Source organism: Zalophus californianus, chromosome 7, assembly GCF_009762305.2.
Source record: "Zalophus californianus isolate mZalCal1 chromosome 7, mZalCal1.pri.v2, whole genome shotgun sequence".
NCBI lineage: Eukaryota > Metazoa > Chordata > Mammalia > Carnivora > Otariidae > Zalophus > Zalophus californianus.
The window spans coordinates 13,347,651-13,369,202 of NC_045601.1; the positions used below are offsets into that span (position 1 = coordinate 13,347,651).

General features: G+C 38.8%; 1 protein-coding gene across 1 annotated transcript in view; it reads right to left on the bottom strand.

The window, feature by feature from the left end:
• Positions 1–274: 274 nt before the first annotated feature.
• OPRM1 (opioid receptor mu 1) overlaps positions 275–21,552 on the bottom strand; it is a 73,633-nt gene continuing 52,355 nt past the window's right edge. Inside the window, 3 exon segments of the mRNA XM_027601049.2 lie at positions 275–313; positions 18,740–19,260; positions 19,978–20,330. Of these exon segments, the coding sequence (XP_027456850.2) occupies positions 275–313; positions 18,740–19,260; positions 19,978–20,330 (913 nt within the window).

Consider the following 21,552-nt stretch of genomic DNA (forward strand, 5'->3'; position numbering starts at 1 on the left):
GTGTGTTTTGGTCCCATTGGGCATCTTTCTCATGATTATGTACACAAGCTGGACTCTTTAGTGTGGTATAGACCTTTCCTTCCCAGCACTCGACTTAGTGGAGATATCCTTCACATGTGCAGAGTGGAGTGGCCACAGAGAATTGAGTTTTGATGACTCAGAAGCAGGTACTTTCCTAGGAAACTAGAGCTTCCCACAGGTTCTTGCAGCAAACTGCTTCCACATAGATGGTGGCTTCTAAGCTCAGTGAGGGTCTGAATGGCATGAGACCCACTTAGGGCAATGGAGCAGTTTCTGCTTCAAGATTTTCTAGCTGAAAAAAGAAAGAGCAAAGACAGTGAGCATTTCAAATTGGGTTGCAGTGCACATTTATCGGGCATCTTCTGTGTGTCAGAACTGTCCTGAGGGCCCTCAGTATACTTTCACATGCAACCCTCAGAGTTTTTCCTAAATGTCAAGACATTAATTAATCTCTTGGGTCATTATGAATAATCTCTTGGATCATTATGAATATGCTATTGCATTTGTACACACTAATATATAAGAATTATACACTGGTCATCAAAGAGATATAATTGATACTGGCTTCCTTGAAAAAATACATTTTTAATCCAAAACCCTTATCTCCCTCTGTTCTTGACCCTCTTTCTCCTTCTTTATCCTCAAATTACTCATGGCTTGACAAAAATTTTAAAAGAAAAAGCAGTGTCTCTCTTTGCAATACCTTTCATGTTCTTCATTTCTAGATGAAGGCATTTTTATTTTTCACTCAGTTCTCAAAATTAATGGATTTTTTTCTGAAGCAACTGATTCGAAGTACAGGGATTTCGCCACCCCCACTTCCATTGTAAAGCTGGCATATACATTGAGCAATAACACGATGTTTGTTCACGCACATAAAAATGTGGCTTGATATTTTCAAATGTGGGAGGAGAATTGTGGGAAAGAAATACGTTTTGTAATTAACAAGTAATCACTGCTGTCATTGTTACTATAGTTTTTGGTGAGATGGAAAGGAAGTGTTTATAGAGTCAGTGTAAAGGGATGAGAGGGTTTTTCCTTTAACTTTATTTTGGTAAATTTCACACTTCAGTAAAAGTACAAGAATGAGAATAGCATAAAGAACACTTGTGTACACTTTACCCAGACTCAGCTGCTATTAACATTTTATCCCATTTGTTTTATTGTTTGCTTTCTATTCCTTTTTTCTGTCTTCTTCTACACACACACACACACACACACACACACACACACACACACACACACACACAATCTCTCTGAATTTTTTGATACTCAGTTGAATTTTTGTCACTACATATTTCAATATATATTTCCTAAGAATAAGAAATAGAAAGATCAGAATCGCCATTTGGAAAGGCGGTCTACCATGGGCCCTGGGTTTCCTGCACATTCTTGCTAACTGTGTCAAACTACAAGGCTTAACTGTCTTCTGGCCTGGATCAGTTTCTGCCCGTGGTCACATAGGCAATTGGGTAGGCCAAGGTGACCACAGCATTGATCACCGTGTGAAGTGTCTGTTTGTTTATTGCTTGCCCCAAAAGGGGCTGAGACTTTAGCTCTAGGTTCCTTAACTGTGACACAATCCATTAAGTGTGCAGCCGCCATCTGGTCCCATCACGCTGCCCTGTGGGATCTGGGGGCAGAAGACGCATTGCTATGCTAAAGTTTCTGCTGATGCTGCGCTGTGAGTACTAAACTGTCTGACTTTCCTCTACTTTTGGCACCTAAAGAGTTGTGGCAAGACAACCTGCTTGCTTGCTCAGTCAAGAATCTGGTTACTTCTCGCCATCTTCTAAGAGCTCCTTCCCAAACTGGTACCACAAGCAGGATGTCAAGATAGAGAATGACTTTTTGGAAGAGAAAAGGCAAGGGCTCATGGATTGGGTCTGAGAATATGAAGAAACTCTTTGGGACCTGGTAGCAAATGTTCTGACCAAAGTGGTACAGAAAGGTGGAGTAAGTTGTCCACTCCTGTCCTCCCTGTTGATGAACGTGACTGACTCAAGTCAATGGATGGGGGCTGAGTTGAGGGATAAAGTCTAACCGATTGCCCAAATGGTGCCATTGTTGTTGTTTGCTCTCCTGTGGACTAGGAGGCTAAGAGAGCACTCTGAGCCCTACCAGGCAGAAGAGCACAACTTCACCAGTTTTAAGTCAAGACTAGAAACAACTAGAGGGCAAATGCCTCTATAATGAATACTAAGATATAGACCCATAGTGAGAGGGAAAAGAGGGATATCCAGAAGTACTTTGATCAACTGGCTGAGGAATTGTTAGACATGTGGCTGATGAAGGAGTTAGGGAGGTTATGCTCTTAGTGAACAAAGTACTTATGCCATCTTACAGGAGACCCCATGCTTTAAGCCAGTGTGCAGATCATTTAACTGGGACAGAATCGTGCCCCACAATGAGGTTTGCTATTGTGTATTTCTGTTACAATTATCACATTATGACCAAACCAAGGAGACTTTCTTGAGGCCAATAAAATCCTATGAAACCTTAGGAGAAAGCTACTCAAAGGCTGAGGCAGCTCCAGGCTTGTTCCTTCCTGAACAGAATGACAGCCTGATTATGATCCCACAACCAGAGAATGACTGGTTCCCTTTTAAGATTACCCCCCTCCCTGCAAGATGTAGCATTCTACTATATTTTTTTTTTGGTGAGAGACCCCATGCTGGAAGTTGTGCTTGGGGCCATTAGACTCCCAGGATAAAGATAGCACTCTCTAGCCTAGGCAGTCTCTGCAATCTAAGACAAAGGCCGGGATGGGAACATCCAATGTCCTCCAAACTGTAAGGCAATGGGATAAGCCTCTTAACATGGGGAATCCCAAAGTAGTGACTGATGGGATAATCACCAAAGAAATGCAATCCACATATGAGGCTATGATGGGTCCCAAGGGGGTGGTTACTAATTCATATAAATAAAACTCTGTGTGCCTCTATAGAACCAAATTCCTTTGCAGAGACCAATTTCCCTCTAATGAGGAACTAGGAAGCCATGTGGCTGCCTTAGAGCAGATTTCTCCCTCAGAACCTCTACTACCTGACCCGCATTTCTGTATCATGCCTTGAAAACCTTTAAGGATAAGGGATGAGGTAAAGTATTTTCATTTCCAGCAGGAATCAGAGGCTTCATACCCTTAGAAGGGCAGAATAGGGTAGGGAGAAAGGTAAGAGGGGGTGAGTATAAAGATATATATATATATATATTTTTTTGGATGCCTGTGCCCAAATGACTAACATGCTACGTTCTCTTGAGAGGTGAGGACTACACATTCAGTTAGCCAGATTTGAAACAGAATCAAATGGGAAAAGGAAGTGGCTGTGCGGACCCCTGTTATGCACCATTTTTGTTGCTCCCAAGACTGAATGTGTAACTGGTATTGATAATTTACATGTTTGTTCTGTGAGGCTCATAATGTCCAAAGGAGATGTTCCTGATATGGAAGAGCCTCTTGTAGGTGGGTGATGTGGGAGATGCATGCACAACAGATCACACCTCCACTTCAGTTTCTCTTCCATGGTCTGTAAAAGAAACAATTTAGAATTCCAGGAGAAGAAAAGGAAATCATAGTTTAAATGTAACAATACTTATGAAAAACACAGTATCTTAATATAATAGTGCTGTGTGGCTAGTGAAAAAAGCTAAGGAGATCTGGAGGCTTATGCAGGATAATTGCCAACTGAATTCGGTTGTTGTTCCTACAACCTGGCTACTCCAGCCATTATGACTATGACTGAAGCAATTGCCCATGATGGCACCTGGTATGCGATCCTGGACTTTGGTCATGTCTTTTTCTCAACTGCTTTAGCCTCTGGAGGATCCAGATCCTTCACCTAGTTGTGCCGCAGTAGTAATACTTGAACTCTCCTGATATTTGCCCCCAGTAGGTAGGTTGGCACACAGAACAAATCTCTCTTTGTTGGTGACATGGTCCTACTACATTGATGATATTATCTTGATCAGCCCCAATTAAGTTAGCAGATGCTAACTCATATGAAGCCCAGGAAAGCTTGTTAATTCTGATAAAATACAGGGATCAGCCACCCAAGTCAAAATTTTGGGAGTGATGTGGGCTACAATTCAAAAGTTGATCCTAAAGACAGTGAAGAGAAGAGGACTATGGCTCCCTACCATCAGAAAGGCAGTCTCACAATTGCGCCATTCATGTATTGGAGATAATATGTATCTTATCAGTGTATACATTTGTTGAGTCTGAAAGTTAATCAGAAAATCTGCTGAATTTGACTGAGGACCTAAGTAGCCTATGACCCTGGAGGTTGTTCCAACACCGGGGCACTTTTGAGCTCCATAGGAGGAGGCAGCCTCCATGAGGAGAACCCTTTCATGCCACTTTGGTACAATTACCCACTTCAGTTGGGGAAGGAACTCCTTAAATGTTGGAGGTGCTGGGAGAGGGAAATAATGAACCTTCTCTTTGTCTCCAAATTCTAGCTCTACAACCTGGCAAGACAATCACATGGTTCACGGAGACAAGAAGCATCTCTGACTGCCAACCTGACCAACTGCTGAGTAGGTCTATGCGCTGTGGGATCAGGAAAACTCATAAGGGCTTGGCTGGCCCTGAGTTACTCTATTGTGTCTGATGTTATCAAAGAAAACTCCTAAATGTGAAGCCCCTTGCCCCTGTACAAATGCCCAGATAGATGTGATCTTGTTTTAGTCAGGCTCATACCAATTCATATGTTTTTCCTGACACCTGAGTGCTCTTGGGTTATGCCATGTATGTCTATCAAGGCTATAACTACTTGATAACCTTGCCAAATGGACTATACAAATTAATGTAATGGTGATCCAAATCAAATTTATGGACAAAGTCTGAACTAAAGTAACCTGTCCTGTCAGTTATATGTTTGTATATGGAGAGAATGGGCCACAGGATATCTCTCTGCTGGACATGGTTGGGGGCTGCTGGTTAACTCTTCTTTGTCCCTTGCAATTATTGGCAATGACACCATTCCTTGGATCACATTCCCTTTGTCAGGCCCCCAGATAAAGAGGGCTGTCTGATGCTGTCTGACTTGAGGGATATGTGGATTCCTGTTTTCAGGTAACAGTGTGAAAATTGTCCCGCACCATCAGATTCCACATTGTAGAGACAGTCAGGAACATATCCTTTACTTTAGCTACTATAGCCAATGAGATGGAATAAGCCATAGGAGATCAACAGATCAGGTTAAACTCTGGTTGTAAATGGATCATCGATTGGCCTTAGACTACCTTGTTGTTGATATGATTGAATTAATTTGTTGTATTTGAATTAATATCAACAGTATGGTGGTACAGTTCATGCATACTATAAGAAAGAAAGCTAAATGGTTATCAGAAATAAGACCCATTAGTCCTCTCTGGGACTTATTCAGTTGAATATAGGTCCCAGAGAGCATGGCTGAGATTACTGATATAGATTAACCTCATCCTGGAACGGGATTCTGTGGATACTAAGTCTAATCAATTATTGATTGAAATAAATAGAACACATTTGGTTTTAGCCCCCGTCAGTATGTCTAGTCCAAATTGCTATGGGGTGACATATGAAAATTGAGTTCGGCCAAAAATATGTTGAGCTGACAGGTGAATTATTGGGAAAAATAGTCTTCCCAGCATCTCTACACATTCTTGCTGACTGAGCTGTGTTACAAGGCCTATCTTCTGACTCGGAGTTCTTCCTATGGTCACATAGTCAATTAAGAACCTTTGCTGCCTAACTGCATGAGGACCACAATGTGACCATTTTGTGATTGCTTTCTCCTAGGAGAGGATTGGTTTGCTTACTGCTTGCTATAAAAGGTGCTGCACCCCTAGCTCTGGGCTCTTCTGTTGGGTGCAATCCACTGTGTGCATAGTGACAATCTGGGCCCATTGTGTTGCACCATCGGACATGCTGATGCTCCTGCAGTTTGCAGTGCCATGAATAGTAAATTGTTTTCTGTGGTCCATTGAGTCACATTGTGTATTTTTGGTACCCAGGGAGTCGTGCCAAACCTGCTTGCTTGCTGAGATACCTCTTTTGGAAACCTGTAACTCCCTTCCATTTCCTAAGTCTGGGCTTTTTTCCTGACATTACAACAGTACTGTTATACATTTCAGTAAATTTGACATTTGACATCGACACACTATTTTAACCTACCATCAGTTTTCCAATTTTGTCAATGGCTTTTTGAACTGTTATTTTTTTCAGGAAGTCAACTAGTAAATCCCCTTGGACTATTTTTTTAGCCTATTTTGAACAATAAAATTTTAAAAAGTTTTTAGATTCAAACTGAAGCTTATTTGAGGTACTTTTAATCTCTAGCCACACAATGATTGGAGTGTGTTTCCTACCCCTGAAGGGAATTTAAAAGATTTTTTGTTGTTGTTGTTTTTTAAACAATGTCGTCATTCTATGGAAGGAAACAGAAGTCTTGAGAGGTGAAGTGACATGCCTGAGTATTGGTTGAGGAAATGTAGTTATATTGTTATTTTTGCTTTTTGCAGCCACTTTTTTCCTTTTCTGTTTTCCCTTTCCTGTTTGTGATGCCATCCAAAGTTGCAACTGAAGCCAGTAACAGAGTTGGGTACTTTAGAACCTGATCAGAGTTTCAGCCAGCAATAGGCTTCAAAATTTCATTATTATAGAATCATAAAAACAAAGCCACACAAAAAACTGAGAGTTGATGCCTAATAGGCACAACTCTCCATTTACTTCAATGATATAGAACTCATCCCTTTTTTTCTAAGCTCCTTTGCCTAAATAGACATATTGGAATCTACAGTATGACAAGGGGTCAAACTTCGGTAAAGGAGAATTCAAGGAGAGGTGAAATAATCTGGTAGTTCAAAGGATTCCGACTCGCTGAGCCATATGCTTCCTCCTGCTCTTAATGTGTGTTTATTTTGTTCAATATAATAAATCTTTTGTCTCGTGAAAGGGAGCATTGGTGGTTACCTTTGTGGTTCAGTAGGAGAAGATAGTCCCCAGAGTCTGAATGGGGTGATCAGTCAAACCCAGAAAGGAGCTCTAACTTGTTGGCAGTTAAAAGAGATCAGGGATGTCCTGCTTGGGAAGATCTCCTATGCAGTGACTGGCATGGGATGCCAAGCTCACACAGCTGGTTATCGGCAACCTGGCACCAGAACCCAGGCTTCTTGGTTTCTAGTCTTGTGTTCTTTCACAAGGAAGATTGTAATTATTCAACTTTTTTGGAATGCATCTCACTGTTGAGTATAGATGATTTTTAAAAGAAACCTATTTTCCTCAAAGATGTTTTATTCAAAACAGAAGAATGTGCCAATTATGAGACTTATTCTTAGCAATGTGTACTTTAAATCAGTGAAAACACAACCCAAAGCTACATAGACATTTTCCCCCTTCAGGATTATAACCAGAAAGTGGCAAGTTTCAAAACAAAGCAAAACAAAAGTGAAAACCAAAACAAAACACAACCTGTTCTATTTCAAACTGAAACAAGTTTCAGCATCTTGCTTGTATTTAGGCCATATATTTTAAATGTGTGAGACTAAGAGATCAGTGATCAATTTTAGAATCCTGGTTAATACCTGGGGTAAAATGATGTTGCCATTTATTCTAGTAAAACATTGAAGTTTGAAAATATTTGTGCTTAACTGGCACTTATGGTCTATAGTGGGCTTTGAAACTGTTTTGTGAAAACTCCATTCTGTGAGATGTTGGGAGACATCCTTTGAAACACTGGCCTGTGTTCAGATAAGTTTGAGAACTTCAGCTTAGAAAACAAAAGGCAAATATATATATAAACTAAATGCGGCACACACACACACCCACACACACACCTACCCACCCACCCACCCATAGTAGGATTTCTCAAAGCCTTTACAATGCTGATACACAGTGTCAGTCCCCATGACCAAAATAAGATATGCAACATTTCTGAAAATTTGTCTAAAGAGCTATTTTCTCATGGACTGCATATTAACATTTTATTGTAGTAGTGTGTTGTAAGATCCTTATAGGAAGTCATTTGTTTGACTCCTTAGACATCAAATCTTAACACCCAAATTCTGGCCACATTCCCATTCATGGAGGCAAAATGCTGATGCTTAAACATTCAAAGCCCCCAGTGACAAGGAAGTCCTTGTATTTCAAGACTTAGAAAAGTTTTTCTTTGGTTGTATTACAATCCCTTTCCCTGTAGCTTCCACCTGTTGGCTTTAATTAGTGGAGTTGTACTGAGTAAGTCCAAGTCCCTCTTCACATCCCTTTAAGTATACGAAGAGAACTATCCTGTCCTCTCTGGGTCTTCTATTTCTTAGGTAGGATGTGCAGTTACTTCAACCATTTGTCATATTGAAGAATTTTAACTTCTTTCACCTTCTTAGTTGCTCATCCCCGAACCCGTTCCAATTTGCTTATATACTGAAGAATGTGGTGTATTAAAGCTAACATGTCTTAGTCTCTAGACATTAGACTTCTGTTGATATGATTATCTATCATTGCAAGAGTTGAGATGGCCTATATCATATTGTTGATCCATGAAATAAAATCTATGTTTTTTTTTTTTTTTCATATCTGCTATCACTCACATTCTGTGTGTCTATAGGTGGATTTCTGGACTAAATTTTCTCTAGTAGCTACTATAGCTGTAGTTTTTGCTTACTCTTCTAGTATGTTTGTTTTCTTATCCTGTCATCTAGGTTATTCAGCATTCCTCCATTGATTGGGACTCCTAAGATGGGAATCTCTCAAAGCTTATAAACCTATCTCATTATACCATTATATCCAGATCATAATTCAACATATTATGGCATTATTAAAAACTGCAGGAGCTGGTCAAATCTCTTGCTAAAAACACTATTGATACTGTGTTTACCTGATTTCCATGTCCTCTAAGAAAACAAGATCCCTTTTACCATAACGAATTCCTAGGGAGCTTATCTTGCCTCCTACAGGTTATTGTTTCCTTTCTAAGTGTTCTTAAAATATATTTTAATATTTGTTTTGGATCCTAAAAACAATTAGTGCAAAGCTAAATATTCAGTGAGGTTTTTAGTTGCTGCAAAGTTGCCATTAAAACTGTGACTCTCTTTCTTTCCCCCAGTTTCCCATTCTTCTTTTCTTCTGAGGTTATGATTTATGTTTCATTAATTGTGTTTCATTTACAAGTTCTCTTAATGTTTCACAATATCCAGGAGACTTGACCTCAGTCTGAGTCTTCCAGTATCCTTTAACAATATCTTCACTCCTATGGCCTTTAATTCTTTCTTAATAACATTTTAGGCTGAAAATCTTTTCTCTGAAAGAGAAGCTCGACATAAAATAAAGATTGAAGAATTGTGCTTTCCCCTTGTCTTCCATTAACAGTGAGTCTTAATCTTTGCAATGTTAGCAGTGCAGAAGGAAGCTTTCTTTTGAGAAATCAGTGTGGTGTCTCTCAAGACACCTGGGGTTTAGCTCCTACTTTCAGGCACTACTTTAAAGACACCACAACTAATTTCTTCATCAATTAAATGTGGTTGTCAGGTTACATCAGTGGTTCTTAACTCATTCCTCCCCTCTTCCTGCCACTTTCACCTCTTCCCCCTGCCCCCCGCCCCTGGACGCAGGGGACATTTGGCAATGTCTGGAGACATTTTGGCTGTCACAGCTAGGGGTGGGTGGGTACTGCTTCCATCTATTGGATAGAGGCCAGGAGTGCTACTAAACATTGCAATGCACATTCCCCTGCAACAAGAATTAGTTGGCTCAAAATGTCACCAGTGCCAAGGTTGAGAAACCTTGGCTAGGACCAATCTTATGATTGATTTCTTTTGGCATCATTATTTTATTCCTTTTAAATTTTCTTTACAAGACCTGTAATTCAGTTTCTTGGGGAAAAGAGAAGAAAGGAGATGAAGAGTGTAAAGCCTCACTGAGTGGCTTAGAATAATAATGCTTGTCAGTTGTCTGGCAAAGTATGTGGACTATGATACATCACATTCAAGTCAAAACTAAGTGCTAGCTACTACAATTATCACCATTCTCACAGATGTAGCAGTTGAAACTGGAGAGTTTCAGAAACTTAGGAGCATTCAGCTGGTCAGTGGTACAATCTGGATAAATAAATGCACCACCTAAACTTTTAGGATTTCATATTATACCTGCTATTCTTATCTAATTATAAAATGTCCCCTTCCTTGTTGAAATTTTTAAATAAATTTACATATACCAGAGTAGATGTAATATATTTACCTGATTTTTCCTTTGGTCATAAAAGTTTTCCTAAACTCTACTTGAAAATCAGATACTTGAAAAGATTCTATCATCTTTTATATTCAGAAAAAAAAAAACACAGAATGAAAAAAGTACATATCTGGCCTACACACTCCTCATTTGTAGGATAAGGCAGTTTGGATTGGATGCTTTCTAGTATTTTTTTCCAGTTCTAATTACCTAAGAACTGTGAATATTTTGCATATGCTTGATAAATCCAATTACATTAATGGGATTTAGTTGTTGATATTTACTTATAGTGTAGTCATTTGAGAGTCTAACTGTCCCACTGAATTTCTGAAATAACCAGAAAAATGTTCAGTTGTTAATGTATATGGTAGCCATACTGCGAGCCTCCATCTATCTGCAGCATGGTAGGGTTCTGGGAGTAACGTGTATCTCTTCTATCTCCCAAGGGTGACTCAAATAAAGCATTTTTTTAAGTTGATGTTTTGAATTTGAATGAATTCATATATAATTATATTTGGGGATTTTTGAATATAAAGACAATTTGTTAACATGATAGAGAAGAAGAAAGAACAGTAAGAGTGAAATATTCTTGCTAAATTGGTAAATTATAGGATGGATTAAATAAGTGATTGTATTGTCAAATATGTAATGACCACATTCCCTTCTACATTCCCTATTCACTGCATTTTCTTAAGGCTTTTTTTTTAAATAATTTGGCTTTTCTTGAGAAAATATTCTCATTTCTTAATGTCATTTTCCATAAGTTTTACTTTTTTGCTTTTCTATCAGATGTCTTAGAGGTAAATATCTCATCACGAAAAGAAAAAGTTATACATTTGTTATGCTTTAAGGGACTTAGGCATACCGTTTTGGGATTTTGGATCATCTTTATCTCTATCTGATATTTTGACCTTGATGAAGATTTGATAATGTGTGGGGAAAAAAAGGAAACAACTGGGTTGGGCTTGATAGATTTCCCAGATTTCTGGTATCCCTAGGATTCCTGGTATCTGTATGGAAAACAAAATAGTAGGAGGAATGTGGCTGATTTCAAACAGAAAATGTACTCTCTTCCTCCCTCCATCCTGCCCTCCCTTCCTTTCTTCTTTCCTTATAAATGCTATGCTTTAGAGACAAATGACCTGAGTTATTTTTCTCCACCTTCATTCTTGGACTCACAGAGCCATTATTTTAAATCACAGTGAAACTTTCAGCTTATATTTACTTAATAATTGATAATTATAGGGAGCTAATTTATCAGGCTAATCATTTATTTGCATGTGTTCCTAGTAAGTTCAGTTGTTATGCAAAGAAAAAGTAATTCATTTTCTTTGATTCACAAGCCATAAAATAATAAACATTAAATTATGTTTAAACTTACCTCCCACCCAGGTATGGTTAGTAAAATAATATTTATGTGTATTCATTCCTTCAGCATACATCCCTGGTAATGCAGAAGATCAAACTCATATGATGTCTTCAGAGCTGGTATCATAATCTTTTGGATATGTATCATGAAAACCATTCATGTTTTGAAAAAGTACTATCACAATTATTTAGCATTCAAAATAAGTCTTGTTAGTAGCCTCCTCTTATCCATTTTCTGCTCACTTCAATGCCAGGAACTCCATTATATAAGAAATTCCTTAGTGTACAGGGAGAAGGACAACAAAAGCTCTGACCCTAGGGTTCTTGATTTCCATGGAAATGATAATTAGAAAAGAAAAATTAAGACATGTTTTATTTTAGAAACTTGTAGTTCTCATAAAGTAATCCCCCAAATAATTTTGTCATTTGCAAAATTGTAGCAATTTGCAAATATTTATGGCAACCTACCAAAAGATACAGCAATCAGAATGACATTCAAAAGTTAATGACTGGTTTGTGATAGATCATCTTCATTTAGTTTGTTTGGTATGAGGGAAAAAAATGCAAAAACAAAAAAATGCTATGTAACTGCATTTCAAATTCATAAAGGTAGAAGGAAGAATAAATGTGTTGTAGACAGTTAAAAGAGCAAAATATCCACCTTTCATATTTAGCTCCCAATATAAATATATAAAGATTGGCGTGTTTCAAAACACTAAATTTACCATGATAAATGATTATGAAATAGCAATTCACCACTTAAGGTCAGCCAAATAAGTAACATCTCATTTAAAGTTAGTTTTTAAAAGATAAATATGTTGCCATATTTTATCAGTTAGTTACATCAATTGAAACAACAAGCACAGGAAAATGTTGCAGTAATTATATTAGTTAATCTAATCTTTAAAATTTAACCTCCCTGAAAGATGAGAGTATTCATTCAGGAAGAACACTAGCTAATTCACGCATCAAGTTTCACTGTATGGTTCTGACATGCAGAATAATCTTCTGATTCAACCCTCTTATGCGCGAGTTGAGAAAACTGAGCTCTTATAAGATGAAGGGCTTTGTTCTATCACATGTTGGACAGGCACAGCATGACTACTAGAACATTGACCTGACTCCCTGTCCTGGTCTCCTCTCGCAGCACCACCACCAAGCTGCCTTCTCTAGTAGGATAAACATGATTTATGAAAATACTAATTGAGCCTCTCTGACATGAGTGAAAAATTCTAACTTGTGGAAAAGCAAATGGTATCATTCAGTGAGAATCAATGTGACCTTAATGATGGCAAAAAAATTTTAGTTCGAGTAATTTGGACTCATATAATGAGAACCCAAGTTGTTATTATCAAATTTCTAATTCCCCAAGCTATTCATTAATCTATTTGGATGTTTATCTTTATACACAGATACACAGATAGCTATGAATACATCTAAACAAGCCTACATAAAGAACTTACGGCATTTGAATTGGTAGTATGTAAATACTAAAATTTAGTTCTAAGAGCTACCATTGAGAAGAATGACAACCAGACTGGTGGGGCAGTAGGGCACATAGTTTAAAATGAAATTCAACTGGGTTCATTCCTCAGTTCCTTTTGTAACTATGACCCTGGGCAGGTGAATTCTGTAAACATTGGTTTCCTCAACTGTAGAGACAATGATCCATACCTCATATGACTAAATAAGATATACTGGGCACAAACTGGTCAGTAAATGTTATTTCGTATAGCCTTAAAGCCAAATATTTTCTGCGAATGAACATATTTTAAATTAAATAATATTTTCTCCTCCCAGATTATGGCCAAGTTATAGAAATATGACATTCTTATTGTTATTTGTTAAAGATATTATTCATTTTAAATCTAAATATACTCTAGTGCCACACATACATAAAGAGGCACACCAATATCATGTGTGTACACACACACTTGTAACTGGATCCATTTTCTTTTTAAACCTTAGAATTGAAAGAATAGCCATTTTGGTTTTATTCACAAAATGTGCATTAATGTGGTCAAGCTCTGTAATTTTGTGAGCTATTCTCATTTAGGGCTTTTGTGATGGAGCCGGAATGCTTTTCCTTCTCAAATTATCTCTCCACAGATGTTTTATAAAAAAAATTAAGATCTAGTTTTTGAGAGTGATGTGGTTGATTTAAAAAATTAGGCTTCTGCTTTTAGTTTAGCTGGGGGTAATATAGCTTTGTAGTTAATACAATTGCAAAGCATCTCCTAATTTCTTGGCATGCTACTTGGATTAAAATGTCAAGAAAATGCTTTAAAAATGGTAACCAGAGGGCTTAGGGCTGGACTTGCCATATTAATGAGAAGAAGTTGGCAGGAGGTACCATGATATTAACTTTGTCAATGTTATATCTCTATATCCTGTAAGACTCACTGATACATAGAAAGTTAAGGCTTTTTTCCCACTATAGCTACATTATTTTGCTAAACACAAGACTCATTTGGGTGAAAAAATTCTTACCAATCAGCTTGACTAAAATGGTAGCCAGGTTAGACAAAACAGTGACTTTAATAGTATTTTATAAAGTTACAATTTAAATCAGTTTTCAGTTTCATGTTTTATTCAAAATGAAGATATTTGGACCCTACCTCGACCTTGACCCAGTGAACCAGAATTTCTTAGAGGAGTTCCTCAGAACTTATATGCATAATAAGGTTTGAGAACCTCTGGCTGAGACCCTGTAGTAATATTTGAGCACAAATTGGCATTGTGTAGGAAAGCAGAGGAAAGTTTTGGATTAATATTAGAAGCCCAGATGTTTGTCTGGGTTCTGCCTCTTACTGGTGGTTTGATTTTTATAGTCATTGAGCCTCCCTGAGCATTTAGTTTTTCATGTTTACCCATCAGGGTTGTTGTAGGAAGCCAAGGTGATAGTGCACACAAAAACACTTTTTCATCTGTAAGCAGTGATACAAATGTAAGATAGCATTATTCTGATGGTTATGGTTAATACAAACTCTTTAAATAATAATCCAACTGGTCTAATAGAGTTGTTTCTTTTCCCATATAATGTTAACCATTAAAGGACATAGTCTAGGTATCACAACAGAAAATGCATTATGGAATACAACCAGGGTGGGAAACCAAGCAGCGAAGGCAGGTGGGCGTGGCCAGCATCTCAGGTCTGAGCTGATCTGAATTGATCTGAGCAAATGGGGGTAGTGCTCTGAAGCAAGGTGGGGTCCAGTAACAACTGTTGGGTGGTACACCTACAGAGAGATTAAATTGCACGGAAAGCAGATGGAAAACTTATGTCTAAGTCTACCCAATAAAAATCTAGCAGCCATAAAGACAACGAGCTGAACATAAATCAGGCATGGAGTCCTACAACTGGAGCAGGAGGCTGAGCCCTGGAATGCACAAAAGGACATGAAGACATCTTTTATTTTATTTTATTTTTTTATACTTAGGGCAAGACCTCTTTAGGGCATCAAATCCAGTTCTTGGCCGGCTCATCAATAGCACTTGTTAAAAATAAAATTAGAAGACAAGCACAAATGTAACAATTTTTTTTTTTTTTTGGAAAGTAGAACTTTTGTTCAGAGGACCAGAGAAAAGGAAACAAAGAACCCCTCCCATGAATATTTTCCAGTTACTGAAGGGTGAGCCTGGAATAACATCAGAGCGTTATGCAAGCATTGAGGTTGTCCATCAGTTGCATAAGAAAAGGGTCATTCTTACCACCCTCCATATCTCCTGAAATATCATAAGCCCTCTGATCATTCATTCATTCAACAGATATTTTTGGAGTACTTTTTTAATGTGTCAGACACTGTTTTAGTTAGCTGCTGGAGAAAGAAGAAGGAGCAAGGCAGATATGGTTCATGCCCCCAGGAAGCTATGCCTGTTCAGTGCAACATGCGCCTACTGTAGCTGGTTGGCCAAAGAGGCCACAGTGATTTCCCTCCTTATATCCACACCCCTTTGCAATGCAACTGCAGCTCCTACCATCAAGAGGTAAGGTCTGTTTTGCCACCCCTTGAACCTAGGGCCTGGGACCACCATGAGGACAGCAGGGCTAACGTGCTGAAGGATGAGGATCCATGCGGAGCTTGCCACTCTTGCAGGGCTCATCCCAGCTCAGCTAGCTGACAGCAGTTCTGCCAGTGGCAGCTGCCCCTCGGGTGAGCCTGGCTAAGGCCGGAAGAACATTCTAGCCCAGCCCAGCTCAAACTACCGATCTACGGAAGTGCAAAATATGTGAATGGTTGCGTTAAGCCACCATGTTTTGGAATGATTTGTTATGTAGCAAAAGCTGACCGAGTAGCCCTTAACTATGTAATTATGAGGCAAAGTTTATTTGGGGCACAGACATTTCTCATACGGCTTATCAAATTACCTTGATAACTGCCAACTCTTCATTTTGCGCTGTAGGGACATGGTCTCAGTGTACAGTTGTCAGAATACAGACACCCTGGGAAGGTTTGATATTGGATCTCTGATCTGCAGAATATGAAGTGGACTAATGCACTTGAAACATGACATATAATCTATTTCTTGGAGAAAATACAAATATATAGGCGGGACATAAACATCTACAACAGTACCAACTCCAAACAAACAGTCAAAAAGTTCATGCAAATCCAATTAGCTTTGCTTCGCAATCTAATGGCTCATGGTGTCAAAACAAAAACATGAATGAACAAACAAAAAACCCAAAAACCTGTCTGTCAGATTCTGAATTTGTCTGACTAGCCAACTATGTCCTATAGACACGGCCATAAAGTGTCTGATTTTTCCTTCAAATAATTTCATGATTTTGATATCTTATTGAAACTCTCACCAAAGGCTTATGTATCGTTCCAGATGTCTGTGTGTAACCGCCTAACGATGACACATCAGTGGAGATGAGTGGAGCGATCTTTGATTTATCTTAATTTTCAAGTAAGTCAGAGTGTCTTTTCCTCTTTTCCTGTCAGCCGCTCTTCTCTGTCCAGCCCTCCCAGCTGGGCATTTTGGGAAAGCAGCCAATTCCACGGCTAATGTGTTTCTGCTGTTATCTGATCCTGATGCTGCTTCATAGAGACAGCAATGAAGATAAGCCCTAAGTGGATGTATTTTTAAAGCAAACCTTTTAGTTACTTAGAACAGAGCTTCCTCAATTAGCTTCCTTTCTCTTCTCTCTGGCTGTGCAGGAACCACACTAATGTGAAAATGCTGGCTCTGGATGGGAGTCAAGAGCCGGGTCGGGGCAACTGAAGGACAATCATACTGAACTCAGGAGAAAGGCTCCACCAGAGAGGCTGGGAGCTGTGGTTCCAGGAGAGCAGGTGAGGAAAGGACACAGAGAATCAGACGTGACAAGAGGCCCTGGCAGTGGTCCAGGGTAAGGCTACCCACAGCCACATCCCAGCGTGCCTGCAAGAGAGGGAAGGTGGGGCAGGCCCCAACTGAGCAAGAATCAATATATAGAGTGTTCCATCCCTGTGCTCCAAAGGAAGTGCTTTGTTCCAAGGCAAAATGTGTTAACCTTGGTTTAGGATTGAGAGTTTTAAATTGCATTCTGCAATATATTATCCTCCGGTCAAAGAAAATCTGTCTGAATCCCTACCCTCTTTAAGTTACTCACAAGCTTTTGATAGCTGCCGAGAGGGAGAGCTGCTGAGAGGGAGAGCTGCTTCGTAGAAGAAGCAGGTTTAGAGGGGTCTCGATGTGGAAAAAATATAGAGAAAAGAAGCCGTGTGGAAAAACATTTCTTCTGTCTTTACTCAGTCTGAAAAGGAATTAGAAGTGACACAAAGTAAAGTAGTAATTTCCCTTTGGTTGGCAGTGGGTTGGCCATCATCAGCTTATACTGCCTAGAGGGCCCAAATTCCAGTGTTCCTTTTAGCATGATTTAATAGCAGAGGTGTGAGGATTAGCACCCCCTATGGCAGACCATGTGGGCCTCCTTAAGCTGGGCCCGTTGTCAGTAGGAAAGGGTAAACCTGGGTGGGGCTGGGCTGGGCTGGGGGCCGGTAGTGGGCGTGGGGGAGACAGAGTGGAGCCTGGGGAAAAAAAAAATGGAGAGGAGGCAGCCGCTCTGTACTGTAAGGCTCTTCGTCTGCCTCCTCAATTAGACTTCTAGTCGTTTTTATGGAGGCATCTGTTCTCTGAGTCCTGGCCTCTGACCAGGTTCTGACTCAAGGATTTACTTCACTGGAAGTTCGAATTTGAGTTCTGTGTTATAAATTTGCGGAGGCTTTTTTGGATTTTTGGATGCTGACGCTATTATTTGAAAGTTTACTTATTTAAATTAATATTAAGAGTTAAGTGATATGTTTGATTTACCTTCTATCAGATTCCAAATTTTGCACATCATTGGTTTATCAAGATCATATTAACTTAGAGACAAATTTTTCTCTTTTCTGATTCTCCTGTGATTATAATACTGTGTATAAATCGTGCCTCTCCCATGCAGGCTGCCCTGTGTACTCTGCACATAGGAATATAGCTTCCAAAAAATAGTCACTCCTCACCCTATTAACTTTAACTGGTATAATTACTGTTAAAAAGTAAGTTAGTTCTAATAATTAAGTAATATGTTTGATGTTTCCTTTAGAGTTCAGGTATAAAGATTGACAAACCAATGGCTGAACAAGTTAAGACTGGCTATGTTTTTTTTTTTTTTTTTTTTGGTCTTTTCTCCTTTGCTGTGACCCTGACTTGCTGGAAACATCTGGCACCTATCCCCACAGTGAGTGAAGTGATGACCTTTTCCGTTTAACCACAGAACCAGAACAGGACTGACTTGCAATGATACGCATGAAACATAAACGTTGGGGAAAATGAGAAGAATTGTAGAATAGCATCACTTCCACAATGTGCTAACATCATTAATTTTGCATAGAAGCAACAGCTGTGAAGATACTGATTTTTGGCAGCTTTATGAATTTCTAGGGGGTGTATCTCTAAATAAATACATACAGATACATAGGGCTGTTTATATAATGTGAAGCACCTCACCTCTCTGTCACAATGACCATAATTTGCTATTCTCCTCCCTCAGTCCTCACAGGGGGAGAACCTTCATCCCTTCATTACTGATTCACTTCTAATGGATTAAAACTTGGATTGGTACAAACTCTATAATTTTTATGTCATCCCCAGTAGGTGTACCCAATTCTAGAAGCTGCATACCTGATGGTTAGTCCTATCCACTGTATTGGCCGTGGAGGGGTGGTCTCTAGTGTTCTGACGGACTCGAGTGGAGTTTTGTTGCTCAATGGTGGAGGAAGTTGGGATACAGAACTCTCTGAAGCATCGTTTGAAGTTTTCATCCAGAAATGCGTAAAGGACAGGATTTAGGCAGCTGTTTGTGTAACCTAGAGCAATGCAGAAGTGCCAGGAAACGGTCTGGAATGTAGTTTCCGGGATTGTAATCAAGGCTTTAATGATGACATAAATGTGAATGGGAGTCCAGCAAACAATGAACACAGCCACAACCACCAGCACCATTCTGGTGATTCTTCGCAGATTCCTGTCCTTTTCTTTGGAGCCAGAGAGCATACGGACACTCTTGAGGCGTAAGATCATCAGTCCATAACACACGGTAATGATGAGGACAGGCATGATGAAGGCAAAGATGAAAACACAAATTTTCAGCAGGTTTTCCCAGTACCAGGTTGGGTGAGAGAATGTGAGGGTACAATCTATGGAACCTGGAAAACAATAATTATAAGGAAGAATTAGCAGCAGCATCTAATTATAGCTTTGACCAGAGCTAACTTAAATCCATTAAGGGAAGCCAATAAGGGAAGATTTAAAGAAATTGAGGGAGAAACTCAGCTCTCTGTTGATTTTCAGGGAGAGTTATTTTTAGATTTTTTTTCCTAAATATCTCATTTTTTGTCCATTTTGATCACATGAAGCTTTCATTCAGTCAACAATTGTGGAACCTTTTACTGTAAGCTAGATCTTCTATGGGGTTTATGCTGACATAAAAAATACAATCACTGTCCAAAATCTATAGGAGTTTCCAGCTAATGGATATTTTCATTCCATTTTTGATGGGTGGTTCATCGTTCTGATATGAGGACTAGAAAAATAAATTTGTCATGTTAGCAGCCACTTGAAATTTTAAAACAACTTAATGTTTTTTTGGATTTAAGTCTAATCATTCTTGCAAGAGCTATATTCTTAGTTTGCCCTCATTTTGATGAAGTCAATGCAGAGAAATCAGGAAACAATAGATTACATTCTCTTTAAAATGTTTAGTGTGCTTAAAATTTAGGGGAGAATTCCTATTACAAAAGATTCAAAGACATTCTGTTAGGAAAAAATCACCGGTATTACAATTTGACTAAGAAGTTGGACCACTCATGACTTCACCAGCATGTCAGTTTATAAACCCTTCATCCCTCAGGTCTGCAACTTACCATGCCTGTACTTTGTTGTTGCCATGAACATTACAGGCAAACCAATGGCTGAAGAGAGGATCCAGTTGCAGACATTGACAATTTTGGCATTGCGGGGAGTACGGAAATCCAGGGCTTTGACGGGATGGCAGACTGCGATGTAACGATCGACACTCATGGTACAGAGGGTAAAGATGCTGGTGAACATATTATAGTAATCTATGGAGATCACGATCTTGCAGAGGATGGTTCCAAACGGCCATGTACCCATTAGGTAATTGACACTCTGGAAGGGCAGGGTACTGGTTGCTAAGGCGTCTGCTAGAGCAAGGTTGAAAATGTAGATGTTGGTGGCAGTCTTCATTTTGGTGTATCTAGGAGGTGAAAGAGGAGTGGTGGCAAAGTCAGAAAAAGACCAGTGTGAAATGTAGGCAAGCTTCTGATAATAAAAAATATTGCAAGGGTTAGTGGAAACCACTTGAGATTAGATATGGAAGAACTTTTTTTTGATACTAGATTAGCTATTCATGACCATGTGTCTATGAACTAAATACAGTTTCTCTACCTATCAGTTTTATAATCTGTAAGATGGCCTTAATATCAGCTGCCATACTGATTTATTAAGTTTCTTTAAGGTGCCAGGCACCGTGATAGATGTAATAGACACAGGGAGTGCTCAGTCATATATCCAAGTCTAATGATATTCATAAAATGAATATAAAATGAGTGATAATTCACTTTAACTCTACATATGTAAAAGAAAAATTTCAGATATATATAGGTAAAAGTATGGAAAAGTGTAATCATGCAAGAATGTGTATGTATATATATACCAATGTAATAGTGCAAGTGTGTTTATATGTATGTATAAATACATATCCCTGTATACACAGACACACACACACACACACACACAGACTATAATGGTGGCACAAGAAGAAATGAAGGAGTAAGATAAGGGAAGAAGGAAGGTATCTTGGAATTGTAAATGTGCAAGTTTAATCTTACACTGGTAAGTGTAGGTTATTCTAGATAGAACACCTAAATAAAGGCATAGAGTTGAAATAGCATGATGTGTGTGTTTTGGCACTGCCAAAAGGTAAAATCCCACCAGAAAATGGCAATAAATCTGATCGGGTAGGAATACAGAGGCCAGTTCATGGAGGGATTTGTATGCCACGGTAAGAAGCTTGAGCTTTATCCAATCCATGATGAGGAAGCTAATGCTGTTTGTTTTGTTTTTATTTTTTAATAGCTTTATTGAGGCATAATTGACATACAATAAATGGCATGTAATTAAAGTGTACAATTTGATAAGTCTTGACATATGTACACACTTGCGAAACAATTATCTTAATCAAGATCAGGAATTGGCAAACTGCAGCCTGCAGACTAGGTTGGGCTGCTGCCTGTTTGGTTGGAACACACTCACATTCATTTAATTACTTCTTATCTATAGCTGTTTTGATGATGCAGTGGCAGAGCTGAGTAGTTGTGACAGAGACCATATGGCCGGCAATGGCTAAAATATTTACTATCTTGCCCTTTACAGCAAAAAATGACAATTCTTGATCAAGATAATGAACATCTCCATCA